This window comes from Lonchura striata, chromosome 23 (assembly GCF_046129695.1).
Source record: "Lonchura striata isolate bLonStr1 chromosome 23, bLonStr1.mat, whole genome shotgun sequence".
Lineage (NCBI taxonomy): Eukaryota > Metazoa > Chordata > Aves > Passeriformes > Estrildidae > Lonchura > Lonchura striata.
This window is the reverse complement of record NC_134625.1, coordinates 10,302,439-10,316,801: the sequence shown is the minus strand read 5'-3', so window position 1 is coordinate 10,316,801 and position 14,363 is coordinate 10,302,439. Positions and strand designations below refer to the sequence as shown.

Here is a 14,363-nt window from a genome sequence, read left to right as displayed (position 1 = left end):
AATTTTATATAGAGGACAGCTGAGGGGATGCCTGGAAAATCAGAACTGTTCTGTACACAAGGGTAAAGGTTTTAAGATTTTTTTCTGCATGAAAACAAAAATGAAGCTTTTCCAGCCTTTGCCCTCAGTCAGACCCAAGCCCTGTACCACATCACCTCGAGAGGTGCAGCTTCCTGGCCACGTGGCATCCTTCCTTCCCCTGGTTTTTTACAGGAAACCTGTCTATGGTCTAACATGCCTCGAAGGTAACTCCTGTTGGACCCAGCGAGCTCCCAGGTAGTCACAAGCAGCTGCTCACCTCAGCTCTCCAGCCAGCACAGCCACCACCACTGCAGGAGGGATTTAACATCCTCCCTCTCTCTGCATCGATGCAACAACATCCTTGTGAAATCCAAGAAAGCATTTCATTACAGAAATGGAGATGGCCTCCACTACAGAAACCTGAGCACTCCCAAATATTTTGCTGAAAGCCTCTACTCTCTCTCAAAGGTAGTGGTTGTTGCCAGCTGGGCTTTCCTTGGAAGCCAGCACTGCACACTCGGACAGGAAAAGCCTCTCCAAGAGATCACAAAGGCAGGCACACAGCAGTGACCCAGCTGAAGTTCAATCCACTTAAAACCTGGAAGCCCCAGGCTCACAGAAGCCACTTGTCACTGTCCCACAAGTAGGGAGGGACAGGCAGGAGACAGGCAGCAGAAAGGGCAGAGAAAGGAAGCCTCACTTCAGGAGGTTGTAGCTCCTTGGTCGGGCCATCGAGTTGGCCTCAAAACATCTCTGGCCAAAATTAGGCAGAAATTATTCACATCCCTCCCTAAACTCCATTAAACAGGGGGTTCAATACAGATATCTGTTCTTGAAAATAATAACAATAAATCACTTGTTCAGGTTTCTCAGGAGGTGGTTGTGTTTTTCCCCAGTCACCCATTCATTAAAATACCTGTGACATAATTGACTCACAGTAAATACTAATTACCAAGATCCATCAAAGCAGTTGTGCTGCTCCTGACTGCACAGCAACCCACTTCTGCCTTTGCCCACTCATGTTGTGCAACAGACTCGAGGTGTTTTCCAAAGAACTTGTCAATTAACTCTGTTCATCGGATAAACTTATTCTGTAAGCAAATCTGAACCAGGGCTGGAGAAGGAAAACCATCACCAAGCCAAATCTGACCCTCAGCTCACTTGCTGGGCAAAGCAAAGTCACCATCTCAAATTGCCCCATCGTATTTCATGAAGGCATTTGCACGGTCGTAAATCTGTTACTCTAAGGAGACTGATAGCAGAGCACAGCAAGGGCTGCTCCAATTTAAGCCACTGATCAACAGGTAATAGCTCAGCTCCTAAACAAGGTCATTCACACCTTCTGCTCGCTGGGATTTGGGAGCCAGCCTGTCCATACAGCAAGTGCCCACGAAACTAAGTACAAGGCTCCAATCTCGCAACAATTTCCAAAATATTTCAGCAATTCTCCTGCAGGCAAGAAAGCAAACCCAGCTACTGCAGCATGTGTTTTTCTGCAAGGCTTTCCTAAGTGTATTTCTGCCCACACCAAGTTCACCAGTCCCGGCACAGCCGGTGACACCTGCGTTCAGTGCTGGCACTTGGGGCACCCCCTGCCCCGTGCCCCTCACCCAGAACACTCTGCTGCCCCTCTGCCCAGCCAGTTCTGCTTAGGCTGCAAACAGCTCTTTTTCGGTTGGGTGTGAAATTTCAGTTTTGATGAAGAACTGGGAGCAGAGGCCCAGGCTCTGCACGTAGGCACCGCGCTCCGAGCCCACTGACATTTCTGCACCAGCTCCAGAGGAAGGACACAAACAATGAGGCTACAGAATACTTCACATACCACCAAGGGCAACTGCATGCCAAAATTAACCATTGAGAGCTTAGTCTGCACAAACCTCCCATGCAGTGGAGGTTGCAGAGCTAACCTGAGTGCTGAGCTGGGAGCCGGCACCCTGCTCTGAGCATGCCAGAGCACCCAGGGCCTGGCTGGGCTGTGCCGGTGTCACCACGCTGCTCTGCGCAGTGATGCTCCTCTGGGTGCCTTCCAGAGGGGAAGGAATGCATCATTTCATTGCACAGCCCCTCCTGACATCAGTCACTGCTCCCTGTACTTACATGAAGCACCTGACGCTGCTCTCTGAGTTAAAAAACAATCCAGTCCTACACTGGGGAAAAATCACCTTTGGTTCAGAGAGCACTGACACACAAGTTTCCACTCCCTGCCTCTGGACAGACGCCTTGTGCTTTTAAGCTGTTTTCTGACTGGAAAACAAACGCTGATGAAGCTTCACATCTCCTCTGTGTGGGGGATTAAGTCACATTTCCAGTGAATTTGGTGACCTTGTGATGTCAGAAGCAGTCTGACCTTCTGGAGACAGGCACCACAACATTGTTTAATGTGTCTGCGCAGTTCAGGCTCACAGTGCTCAGGACAAGCGGGCGGGCGGTGGGGAGACAGGGCAGACGTGGTAACCACATCAACCAGACGATAATTTTCTAAATTTCCTGTGATTTTTTTTTGATAATCAACCAAGAACTCATATTCCACCAGTGAGGACTGGAGATTATTTACAGTTTTCATAGTGAACAGCTGAAAGCAAACCAGATTTTTAGACTATATTCCATCTGACCTCAAAAGAAGGACACTCGAGGGACCTGGAGTAGAGACCACCCTATGTTTAAAAGGCAACATTCATTTCTTCATAATGTCAAACCAGCGACCCAACCACACGCAAAACACGGACAAGGACAAAAATAACAATTTACATTTGGCTGCTCAAACCCACAGCAAACCCAAGGCCTGTCCCTGGTCCCTGCGCGCCGCTACGCAAACAAAGTGAATTATCAAACCCTTTCCAGTAAGAGATGAATCAAAGACTCTCAGGGCACAGCCTGGCCACCGCTCAGCCCTTTCCTGGAACTCTGGACCCAGGGCTGGTGCAGCCCTCCCAGGTGCTGAGCCGGGATCCCTGCGGGGCTCGCACGGGCAGGGCCAGGCCAGACACAGCAGCCCGGCCTGACTGTGGCCATGCAAGGAACCACGGCTCCTGCAGCCGAAAAACTGGCCTCCAGCACTGCCTGGGAAACACTGACAGCTCTTTGGTACTGGTTAAGCCTTGGGAAGGTCTGAAAGCACCAGAGGAGCAATCTGTGCTCCTCACAAAAACTGGCGGCTCACAACGGCACAATGCTGCAACTCTGGTTCTGTGGGGCTGCACTCAAATGCCCCATGGCATTTGGAATCCAGAAAACCACAGCTGTCAGCCCCCTTTACCCTCCAGCAGTACATTTTGAAGCCTGCATTTGTCATGCAGGTGTTAAGACATGACCAAAAAAAAAAGATTGAAGAGACTCAGCACAGGCCCATTTCACAGAGAACCCCCAGTGCCCAGCGAGAGGCACGGTGCCAGCGGCTGCAGGGCCCCCACACCTCACACGCCATCCCTGCAGCACATCCAGCCCTTCCCAGCGGCTGCAGGGCTCACACGCCATCCCTGCAGCACATCCAGCCCTTCCCAACACGCCCAGCTGCCCCAGGAGGGACAGCACTGGGAGGAGGCACCGTGCAGGTGAGGTTCTACCCAAGGGGAGAGCCTGGCTGCCCACGCTGCCATCGACTTCGTCCCCACCACACACGGACGGGAGACCCTTCAGCGCTGGAGATGCAAGGACTGCAAGGAAACCTCCCCAGAATGGGCTCCTGTTTCCTCCCTGCAAATTGCTTCCGCTGCTAGAACAAAGTCTTAATGGCTCCTCAGGAAACTCTGAATACAAAAAGCTGAGACTTGAGTTTTCCCCTCTCTGCTCTCGCACTGAGGGCAGTGCCCCAAAATTCTCAAAACTGGGTAGAGAGGCATGACCTCCTGGCTTGGGTCTGCAGAAGCCTCACACTATTACAGAGCTGGCTGCTCCCAGCTATCAGAGAGGATAAAATGCTGGGCAGCAACATGGAAATTAGCCATGCTAATGAGCTGAATTTACTACAGCAGAAAATCTTTCAGAAAGCAATTAGGTTTTCACTTCGACTCACGCAGAAGGCTATTTTTGTAACCAGAGAATTCATTCCAAGTTTGTATGTGAGCTTGCACATAGCTCTGGATTTAAAAAAAGATGAGCCCATCCCTGCCAAATTCAACAGAAGAGGGAGAAAAAGTAAAAAGAAATTTATACTTTTCTGTGGTGATACACATCCAAGCCAACTCCAGGACACGTGCAGGTGATTTTGCTGTGCATGGGAAGGTGAATTTCACAAGCCTTTGGAACTGCTGAGTGTGTCCAGCACCGTGATTCACATTTGAATAAACAACTGGAAGGCTCAGCAAGTCAGTTTTTCACCAGGCAATCCACACTTCCCAAACATCAGCTGTCACTTGCTTCCCCTTCGGCTGTCACCTTCTGAGGGAGAAACCCAAAGGACATGGACAATATTGACAAGAAGCCATGGCAACCATCTACAGAGGTACTGAGGAACTGGTGGCAGTTTGTAGTGGCTGGAAACCAGCACTTTTCAGCTTTTATTTTCCTTAATCTGGGGCTTCTCTTGCTTCACCAAAAGCTTCGTCTTTTACTACAACTCAGCTTCTCCTCCACAGAAATGAGAAGTAAAATCAAAAGTGAATCTTCTGCATGGCTGATGAGGACAGGGGGAGTGTTCCTAGGAGCTGACAGACCATGTGTGACTGTCCTCACTTCCTTAACTGAAGCTAATTCAAGCACACAGGATTTTCCCCCTTTTTGGAGGCTCATATTGGCAAAGCCAGTACAGACCAATGTTGCAAAATTCAAGCTCTGTCACTCAGCACAAAATCCCAGTGTATAAGTAAATTCCTGTTTCTATAAGTTTTGCTATTGTTCACCAGACAAATGAATAAATCAGCCCATGGTTCTTTCAGTTGTGCTGCACAGATACTTCTCTCCCTTTCAAGAACAGCTCTTGTGGTCAAGAACACTCAGCCAAAACTCTCTGGGACAATGGTGCTTGGAAGGAATGCAACCAATGCTTGCTAAGATAACATCAGATATCAAAAAGAAAAGACAATACATGGTTTTGAGCACAAAACCCTCCAGAACTGCAGGACTGCCTGTTTCTTTGAAAGCTGCTGACACATCCCAAGAGTTCCACTATCATCAACAAGGTTCATATAACTTGCTGGGAAGCAAAGCACTCAGCAACACTAAAATCCAACTGCATGACTATTTCCAACATCTTTAATCCCAAAGTGAGCACGAAAAAGGAGCAGCACCACCTGTCAATGAAACCCAAAGAAGAAACAGGGGTTATGGGGGCTATTTTTCCATTGAGTTGGTCTCATTTATTCCTTTACTCCTCTTGTCAATGGAAAGTTTGCAGGCTGAAGGGCACCTCTCGGCTGAAACAAGAGAGTGTGGTGGCTATTTTCAGTTTGCTGTAGTTGACCAAGTGCATTATCTGATTAAAGAATGCAATAAATGTACTTACCAAATATTTCCCCTCCACTGGCATACTCAGTCACCAGATAAATCATCCGCTCCGTCTCCATAACCTGCACACAAGGACAGAGAAGTGACACATAAGGAGACTGCAGAGTGCAACGAGAAATAGCTCTAAACCCACCTTTATTCCTTCTGTAACACACAGAACTGCTTTCATAAAATCCAACCTATAACCTGCCCGTGCTTCCCAGAGCCATGTGCAGGGATGGACAGGAACTGGGGACAGTAAGGATGAAACAGCGAGTTTCAAACACTAAATCTGTAACCACACATTACACTTCACCTGCACTTTCCTCCTCCTGGTCTGTTGCCCCTCCCATTAGCATTTGCTCGGAGGTCTTGTGTTCCAGCAGCCTGGGAGACTTCTCAGGGCTGCTGCCCTGCTCTTCTCCCACCCTAAACAAAGCCAAGCCCCAAGTGTCACCTCTTCAGCATCACACCAAACGCTTTAGATGGAATGGAACAGGTTTGAAAAGGTTTTTTGGCTCAGAAAAAAGGTTCAAGGAGTAAGTTTGCAAAGAAGCACTCCCTGGGTACCTTGAAAGTGCCACAGTCCCCATAAGCATCTCACACATGGTTTGGCCAAAGGAGCTAAACATTAACCTCCATCACTGCTACTCAGTTTTAACTCTTTGGAGTCCAAATAAATGTTCATATCTCTCAAGAACAGATCAGAAACAGAGTCCTTTATTCCTCTGCTCCCATCACTCTGCTGCACCCTCCTCACAGAGAGTCACAACCATCTACCTGTGTAAAGGGCAGACCATGTGGCTTCTGCCTCCAGGGGTTTTGTTTGCAGACAAAAAAACATCAAACAAGCTGGAAAAAAAAGTCTGTAAGCAATATTCAAAGCAGGTCTGCTGGCAGTATTGATCCCCTTCCAGGAAAAGGCTGAGGGCCTGGGGGCCAGAGGGAGCTGGGCAGGGAGAGGAGAGCTCAGTCCTGCTCCCGGGTGAGATTTACTCCCTCCCTTCAAATGAGAAGGGGAACCTGCATCCGGTTTCAACTGGGAAACTGAGAAGCACACAATGGCCATAAACAAGTGGCAGGAGGCCAGCCCACAGTGGAAGCATGTCCCAGAAAAGAGAAGGATTAGCTACACTTTCCCCCTGCCCCTGCAACCAAAGCACTTTGAGACCCAGTAAACATAAAGGGCTTTCCTAGTTCCATGTGGCAGGAATGGAGGGACAGCTCTGGAGGAAGTGCTACTGCACAGTGTGGAGTCAAGGGATGGGAACTCCACGGCAGAATGCTCCTACCTGGTACAACCTGATGATATGTGGGTGGCAAAGCATCTTCATGATCTGGACTTCTCTAAATATCTTCTTCAAGTTCTCTTCATCCAACTGAGTCTTATCAATGATCTTTATTGCAACCTGGCAGAGGGGAAACAGAGAAATTACTGACCCAGCTGCATTACCCACACAGCAGCTCCCTGCACCAGGGCTGATAAACCCCAGCAGGGATGGGAATGAGGGGTAGTGTCAGGCTTCTAACAACTGAGGTGTTTATTTATCTGTTTTAAACCAGAAGTGCTCTGTAACGCTACACTAATGGAGTTTAAACAAGTCTAAGTGCTTCCAGTCAGCTGCTCTCCAGTCTCCAAGATTTTCCCTCCACCTCCCTGGTGCTCCCAGCTCCTTTGGGCATGGACTGCAGAACCACCAGACTCCAAATGTGGAGACACTGCTGTACTAAGAATCACCTATCCTCAAGCCCACTGGGCACCCTGTTTCATCCACACACAGACAACAAGGATGGGAATCTTTTCTGGAACACTGAGATGAACAGGAGAGAAAAGGCAGAGTGAAATCTTGATGGAGGAAACAGCTGAGAGAAAAAACTACTCTGCCTGGCAGAGGAACATCTGCCCTGCTGCTTCTAAATCAAATTTCAGCCTTTAGTATCTTCCTCCCCACCATGAAACACCCCGTGAGTGAGTAGCTCCAGCCTCAGGATTTGTGGGATGAGCTACCATCCCCCAGCAGGCTCTCCCTGGGAAAAGAACTGCTTCTACAAATCTCCTGCTTGCTTTACTGGGGAGCCTCATTTACACAAGTCCTGCCCAAGAAGGCTGCAGGATCATGCAAAGGCCTGGGGAAGGGCATGCAAAGCAGCACTGCCACAAAAACCGCTGAGGATGCGCGGCCAGAAAGATCTGACACAGAAATGCTTGGCTTGTCCCAGACCCCAGAGCTCAGTGGGGACAAGGACAAGTGCTCTGTGCACAGCAGCGTGCCACGACCACGGGCACAAACCCACAGGGGCACACGACCCAAACACATGTCCCTCTCCCAGTGCCAGCCCCACGGGCAGGGCTAAGGGATGCTCTCACAGGCACACACACAACCAAACAAAAGCAGCTTCAGATCCTTCAAGGGAATCTTTCTTTAAGGGAACAATCTGAAGCACATGAAAATTAAGCCCCATATTTTATGACCAAATCCCTGCCAGAGCAATAACCGCCCTGCATGTGAGCAGAACCCAGCAGAATCCCGAAAAGGCACCCAAGTACAATAAGCCGTTTCTTTCATTTGAAACCTTTAATTCAGAGCGCAGGAACGCTTCCAGCCTTCCAAGTCACCGAGCACGCTTCCTACAGCAGGAGCGGGAGCTGAACGGCAGCCAGGTCTGGCACTCGGCGCTGGGAGCTGCTGGCAGCAGCGGGGCTGGAGCCGAGGCACGAGGAGGTGAAACGGCAGCCGGGGCTGCCAGGCACCGGGGCCGTGATTAACGGGGTGCAGAGCCCCGGGACCAGCCCAGCGCGGGATCCACGCCGCAGGGAGCCGAGCACAGCGCTCAGCAGAGGGCTGGGAAAGCTGAGAGAGCCAGAGGGGGATTGGGAAGCGCTCTCCACATGCTTTTCGCCCAAGGTTTTCCTGCAAGAACGGGCTTTTGTAAAGCTTGAGCATAAATACACATAAAAGCTAAGAGACGCTTCCTCTGAGAGCAAAGCCAAGATGTCTACCCAGAGACATGAGTCATTTTCAGGCCCAGAGACGTAAATGAAAATCCACAGATCTGGAGTATTCCTAAGCTCCTTACTCATTCTCAGCTCTATATTTGCTCTAAGGAACTCTCATTTCCCAGCTTAATTATATGGCTCGAGCTGACACTCTCAGCCGAGTTCAAGGTATGTAGAGCATCTGATTGCACCCAGCTTGGTCAGTAGGGCCAGACACAACAGAACTGAATTCCTCTGGTTTTCCCTGATAACCGGGGGCAGGAAGGACCAGGCTGCCAGCTCCCCTGTCTCCCTGTGACGCTGCGGGATTTACACGCGCAGAGCGAAACTCCACACCCACAAGACACACAATACCTGGATGGGGAGCAAAGCCACACCAACAGCACCCAGGAGATGTTCTCCTTGAGAAGGACCTCATCCCGAGCTCAGCCAAGCAGCCCCAGCCCCAAACCCACCCCCAGCAGTTACACAGAGGAGAGACCTGAAGGGGGTTTCTTCCGAATGTGTTCATTCCACACAAATGCCTCCAGCAACTGATGCAACATGAAAGGCAAAAATCTCCTGAAAAATCCTGGGGAAACCACCTCGTGCTCCGGTTTCAGGAAATGCAGAGCTTCCTCAGGACCCCACGAGGGTGGAAGTAGGAAATCCCCCCTGCCTGGGCAGCAGGGACATGCAGGGAATGTCAGGGATGGGGCTGATCTTCCACCCCGGGCTCTGCAGTTGCTCTGTTCCAGAGCTCTGCTCTTTGGGCTCTTTTGGAGAATCACTACTTTTCCAGAGGGAAGGACTGGTTTAAAGGTTTTCCAGAACAGATCAGGTTGGTTTCTCCATTCCTAAATTTCCTAGCTGGCTAGTATTTTCCCTCAAAAGATGACTTGGGATTTCAACAGAAAAGGGCCTGGCTGAGGTCCTTGTGTTGCACCAGCCACACCGACTCCATCTAAAGCTCAAGGGATGGCCACAATGAATTCAGCCCTTTATTTTATTAATTATTTATTTATCAGAGACTATAAATTGGAAAAAAACAACCAAACAAAAGGATCTTTAAGGGCAAAATCTGAAGCACATGAATGCTAACCTTCATATTTTATGATAAAATCCCTGTCAGGGCGGTAACTGCCCTGCCTCCAAATATATATATATGTGTGTGTGTATATATATATATATATATATATATATATATAATTATTTGTGCAAAAATAATCAGTTTCAATTAAAATAAACCCCAAAATCAACTGCATTCCCTCATGCTTACAAACATCACATAAAATAGAGAGGAAGACTAAACTTCATTAAGTAAAGCAGAAATTCAGGCACAAGCAGAAGTGGAAGAAAACCATGATCTAAATTCTCCAACAATGAAATACTCTAAAAAAGGAGTCTGAGAAATTAACTATTCTTTTATCAGAAGTTAATGAAGCTTACAGGCAGGAGGATAAATGCCAAGCCTGGAGCATGCATGCTGCTACCAATTAACAAAATGTTCCCGCCACTTGTAAACAGTTCATTTATTCCTTCTTGCATCCAAGTAAAACTTGCACTAGTAATTTGGGGAAGGAATTGTTACTTGGGAGAAATGACAAGTTGTTAAAAACAATTGGTGGAGAGCGGGTAAGGCGTTCAAAGTGACAGCTGCAGGTTGCAGGTGGCTCCTTCATTGTTTTTCCAGATTTTTCTCCTGCTGCACCTCAGCTGAACACTGATCTGTAATTCCTGTGATCCTAAAGCTGTGCCGAGTGTATGTGCATGCTAGGCAAAAGCCTTGTGGGGAGGAGTGGAAATTCCAACCACACGGAAGCAGAAGGGGCAGCTGGGGAATGGAAGGAGGGGTACGGAACTCTGGAAGGCCGAGGGGAGCACCCAGAAATCCCTGGTAGCAGCACACCCCTCTGCATCCCGTGGGAAGTCAGGAGGGATGGAAGGCACGTGTCAGGCCAAGGTGCCTTCAGTCACCCCGGAATGCTCAGAGATGTGAGCTCCTGGGGAGGAGCCCAGGCTGCCCCTCTGCCCTGGGCACCAGCCACTTCCCTCAGCCCAGCACACAAAGCCTTGACAACTCCTCCTCTCAAATCACAGGTTTCTCCTGAAGTTCTCAAACTGTAACACAAACAGCATTATAAATTCATATTTTGCTCTGAAATACCAGAGTTTCAAATCTGGCAGCAAGCAGAGCTAAATATGCCAAGGTGAGGGGATCTGAAGCAAAGCACAGGGTTTGGAATAGGAGAGAGTATCAGCTTGCAGGAGTTAAAATTTATATGGACATCTTGTTTCTCAGCTGAGTGTGGATAACAATCCAGACAGACTTCCTTGAATCCACAGTGCCCTGCCAAGAGGAAGGGAAGTGAACTGCTGGGTGCCCAGGCGGATGGGCAGGGAGAGGACAGCCACTGTGCCCTGCACTGCTCCAGCCGCTTGCAAAGGCTCTGGGAGAGAAAGAGGTGGAAGCACGGTCTGTTTTCAGTGGAAAGGGGCCATGGGACACTGCTTCCTTTTATTCCTGTGCTGTGAACAAAGGAACAAGCCAGAGACCCTGGCCTGGGCTAAAATCTGCTCCTTCATGCCACGCATCTGCTTGGATCCAATTATAATCCAATGACAAATAAAATTTCTTGCACGAGTGATTGTTCCATAAAGAAATCACCTTTTCCTTTTTAATTCACTTGTTTCTGCAGTGGCCTGAGTGAAAATCAGGAACCTCCACTTCTTCCAAAAGGAGCCCATGTGCTCAGTGTGATCAGTGCTCACTGTAAAAGTGTAATTATGGCAGTGGCATTCCTGCAAATCAGCACGGGTCTCCTCCATGGAATGGGAGCCAACAGATGGCACCGGCAAACCGACTGCATTGAGAAAATCAACATGTTTATTTGGGAGCAAGGCATTTCCTAGAACTGTCCCGGGGAGTCCTCCTGCTCCAGATTCCTCCTGGAAAACGCTCAGTAAACACTGCCTGGTGTCCTCTGCCATGGTGGAGATGTCCCTGCAGCTCCTGTGTCACCCCGAGGGCACAGGGCAGACTGCAGCCACATGGAGAGCTGTCACCAGAGGGTCTCTAGAATAAATGAATAAGCCTGCAGAAGGCTCATCCACCCAAATTCCTCCTGAATTTGCAGTTGCAAAGGAGCCCGTTCTCCCTGTCCAACACAGCCCTCCTGGGCTGACAACGTGAGCTGTCAGAGGGGCTGACAGGGAGCAACTCTTCCAGCTGTTCCTGCCTGCCACAAACACTTGGGAAGCTCGGGAACACGGCCTGTTTGGATTAAGCAGCTGCTGGAGGGGTAAAAATCATTCCTGTAAGCAGATACCAGAGCTGCACAGGAGAACTCCAGCAGCAGGGACCAGAATTACAATGGAGAAAGGGGAAAACCAGAGGGATAAGGAAGCACACACTGGAGATATGTATATGAGCCACAGGCAGAGGCACTCAGCTGACATATGGACACAGGGCTGTGATAAAAACACAGCGTCAGCTCCAGGCTCCTGCGGGTCGTGTCCTTCTCGGGAGCTCTGCTGGGTTGATGTCACTGCACAGCAACGCCGAGCTTCGTATGGACGCTGCGATGGCAGAGGCACATGTTCCAGGGACAAGCTGTCAGCACCAGCCTGCTGGTGTGTTTGGGGTCACCAAAAGTGAGCTCCCTCCATGCAAATAGGCAATTTGTACAGTTTTCAGCCATAAGAAAGAGCTTGACAAAAAGGAAGTGCTGACACTGCCGATTCTCAGACTTCTCTTGGCAAGCTCGTGGGTAACACGGGGGCATCTCCTCCTCGGAGTTAACCACCCAGCAGAACCTACCTATGTCAAAGTGATACAGCTAATAAAACTAGGCCAGTCTGCAGCAACATCTGTGGCTTTTGGAGGTGGCACAAATGCAAATATTGGCAGCAAATGAAAGCAGGAAACTGTGGACGAAGATGTGCTCAGAGAAGCTGCATTTGCTCAGGAAGGAAGTTAGTTCTACCTTGTCCACATCCCTCTGCACAATCAATGCAGGGACTTGTGTCTTGCACAAGGTGAAGAAAATACTGCTGGTGTTACGAGAAAAGTCAATACACCCAAATCCTCTTGGCCGGCTGCAATGTTAATGCCGGCTTGTGTGAGCGCCGTGCTCTGCCACGACCTTTCCTTGTCCCAGAGGGAGCACAGCTGGGACTTCAGTGGCCAAAGCACAAACCCCACATTCACATCCACGGCTCAGAGAACCAGCTACACCCAGGTAAGGAAATCTCATCATTTCAGGGCATGTACAGCAGCTCACAACTGTCACAGGAAGCTCATCTAGAGCACCCCCAAGGATCCCAGCCTTTATCTGTGCTGCATTCCTCCTTTCCCAGTCCTGGATTAGCCTGTGCCAGTAGCTGCAGCTTCTCTTTTCCAACAGAAGCCATCAAAAAGGCCTGAGAGGTGTAAGTGCTCCCCACCTGACTTTTGCTGTTTCACACAGCAGCCTCAGTGCCAGTTCAATGGTGATTTAATCCCAAATGCAAACTCTTTCCCATTCTGGAAGCTGCACGGGATGACAGGTAAATTCTGTCATGTTCAGCCACAGCGTAGCTGTGTAAATAACATCCAGCCAGCCACGAGAAAGCTTGGTCACATTGCCAGAGCTCTACTTGTCACACTCACCTGGGTGCCAGGTCCCAAACCCTCCTGGAGAGCTTCTCCTCATTATTTCATCACCTGGGGCAACAGCGGGGAACAACAGAGACTCGGAGTTACCTGCCCTGGCTGACACACACTACATCAGAGCATGCTGAACAGCATCAAGGGCTTTGGGATTGCAGGGAAAGGCACAGGAAAGGGAGCTGGAGATGCCAATTAGATAAACAAACCATCCTGGTGCACGAAGAGCCTCCTGCTGCAAACGGGAGGTGCTGCGAGGGCGAGCTCGTGAATCATCACCTCGGGCTGCAAACACAGACCTGGGAAGAGGCCGAGCACAAGGAGAGGCCACAGTACTCCACACAGGGCTGGGAAGAGTGTATCCAGGCTGCACGGAATTACCACACAGCCCCACAAAACCTGATGGCTGCTCAGCAAGTTCCCTGGGCCTCAGGCTGAGCAGGACTCAGAGGACCAAGCAACGACCAAGGAGGTCAGCCATGCACAGCTTAAGAACAGGAATCCCTTAAGCTACACCACATCTACTTCTAGCCCTTATCCTTCTTAATGACAAGATTTCCAGAGCTTTTTAAAGTTCTGGTCAGATACTGCATCTCCTGGTCCCTGCCAGTGCTGCCTTTTTTTTCTTGGGCTACAGCAAGAGACTCCACGGGATTGAGCCGAAGGCAGAGCAAGTCTCAGCACAGCAGACTGCAGGTAGCCACACCTAACCACCTCAAACACAGCACGGGATAGCCACATCATTCCTGTCTGCTGAATCCCACCAACTTCACACCGTGCCCTGTCTGCATTCCCACTGACCCCCCTGGCTTCATTTCACACTCTGTTACAGCAGAAAACCCCTCCAGCCCCAACAGCTTCAGCTGGCATATATGCCAGTAATTTGTTTTTAGTTCAGAAGCTTTGTAAAATTCCTGTAATGTTTCCCAGATGCAAGGCTGAGAACTTCACAGGAGTCAGAACGTGAATTAGAGGTGGCATGGAAAATTATTTATCCTGGTGAGGGAAGAGAGCAAACCACACGGACAAATGCCAGTCTACAGTGAGCACTGCCACCCTGAAACACGTCCACTTCTCCATCCACAGAGAGCAGGCACCAAAAGCTCTGTGCCTGGGAGGTCAGTTCATCAAACTCCTCCATACCTGGAACATAAAAGCAGAATATCTAAGAACAAGTATTAAAAATCAGCTTAGGCCAAAGGAGAAGAGGCTGAAGTAAAAGGCAGGTTGTAAAAGCTCCTACTTGTAGCAGTAGCAGGAATTCTAGTGGGATGTAGCAGGACAATGCTGAGCAGA

The 14,363-nt window shown here is 49.5% G+C and overlaps 1 protein-coding gene across 4 annotated transcripts in view; it reads right to left on the bottom strand.

Annotated features, from left to right (window-relative positions):
• The window catches only part of SIK3 (SIK family kinase 3), a 69,604-nt gene that overhangs the window by 26,775 nt on the left and 28,466 nt on the right, over positions 1-14,363 (bottom strand). For all 4 annotated transcript variants that reach the window (XM_021530026.2, XM_021530027.2, XM_021530028.2 and 1 more), the window contains exons 2-3: positions 6,735-6,851; positions 5,462-5,525 (exon numbers count right to left, since the gene is read on the bottom strand). In XM_021530026.2, coding sequence (XP_021385701.1) covers positions 5,462-5,525; positions 6,735-6,776 — 106 coding nt within the window. In that variant the 5' untranslated portion in view covers positions 6,777-6,851. The remainder of the gene's footprint in view (positions 1-5,461; positions 5,526-6,734; positions 6,852-14,363) is intronic.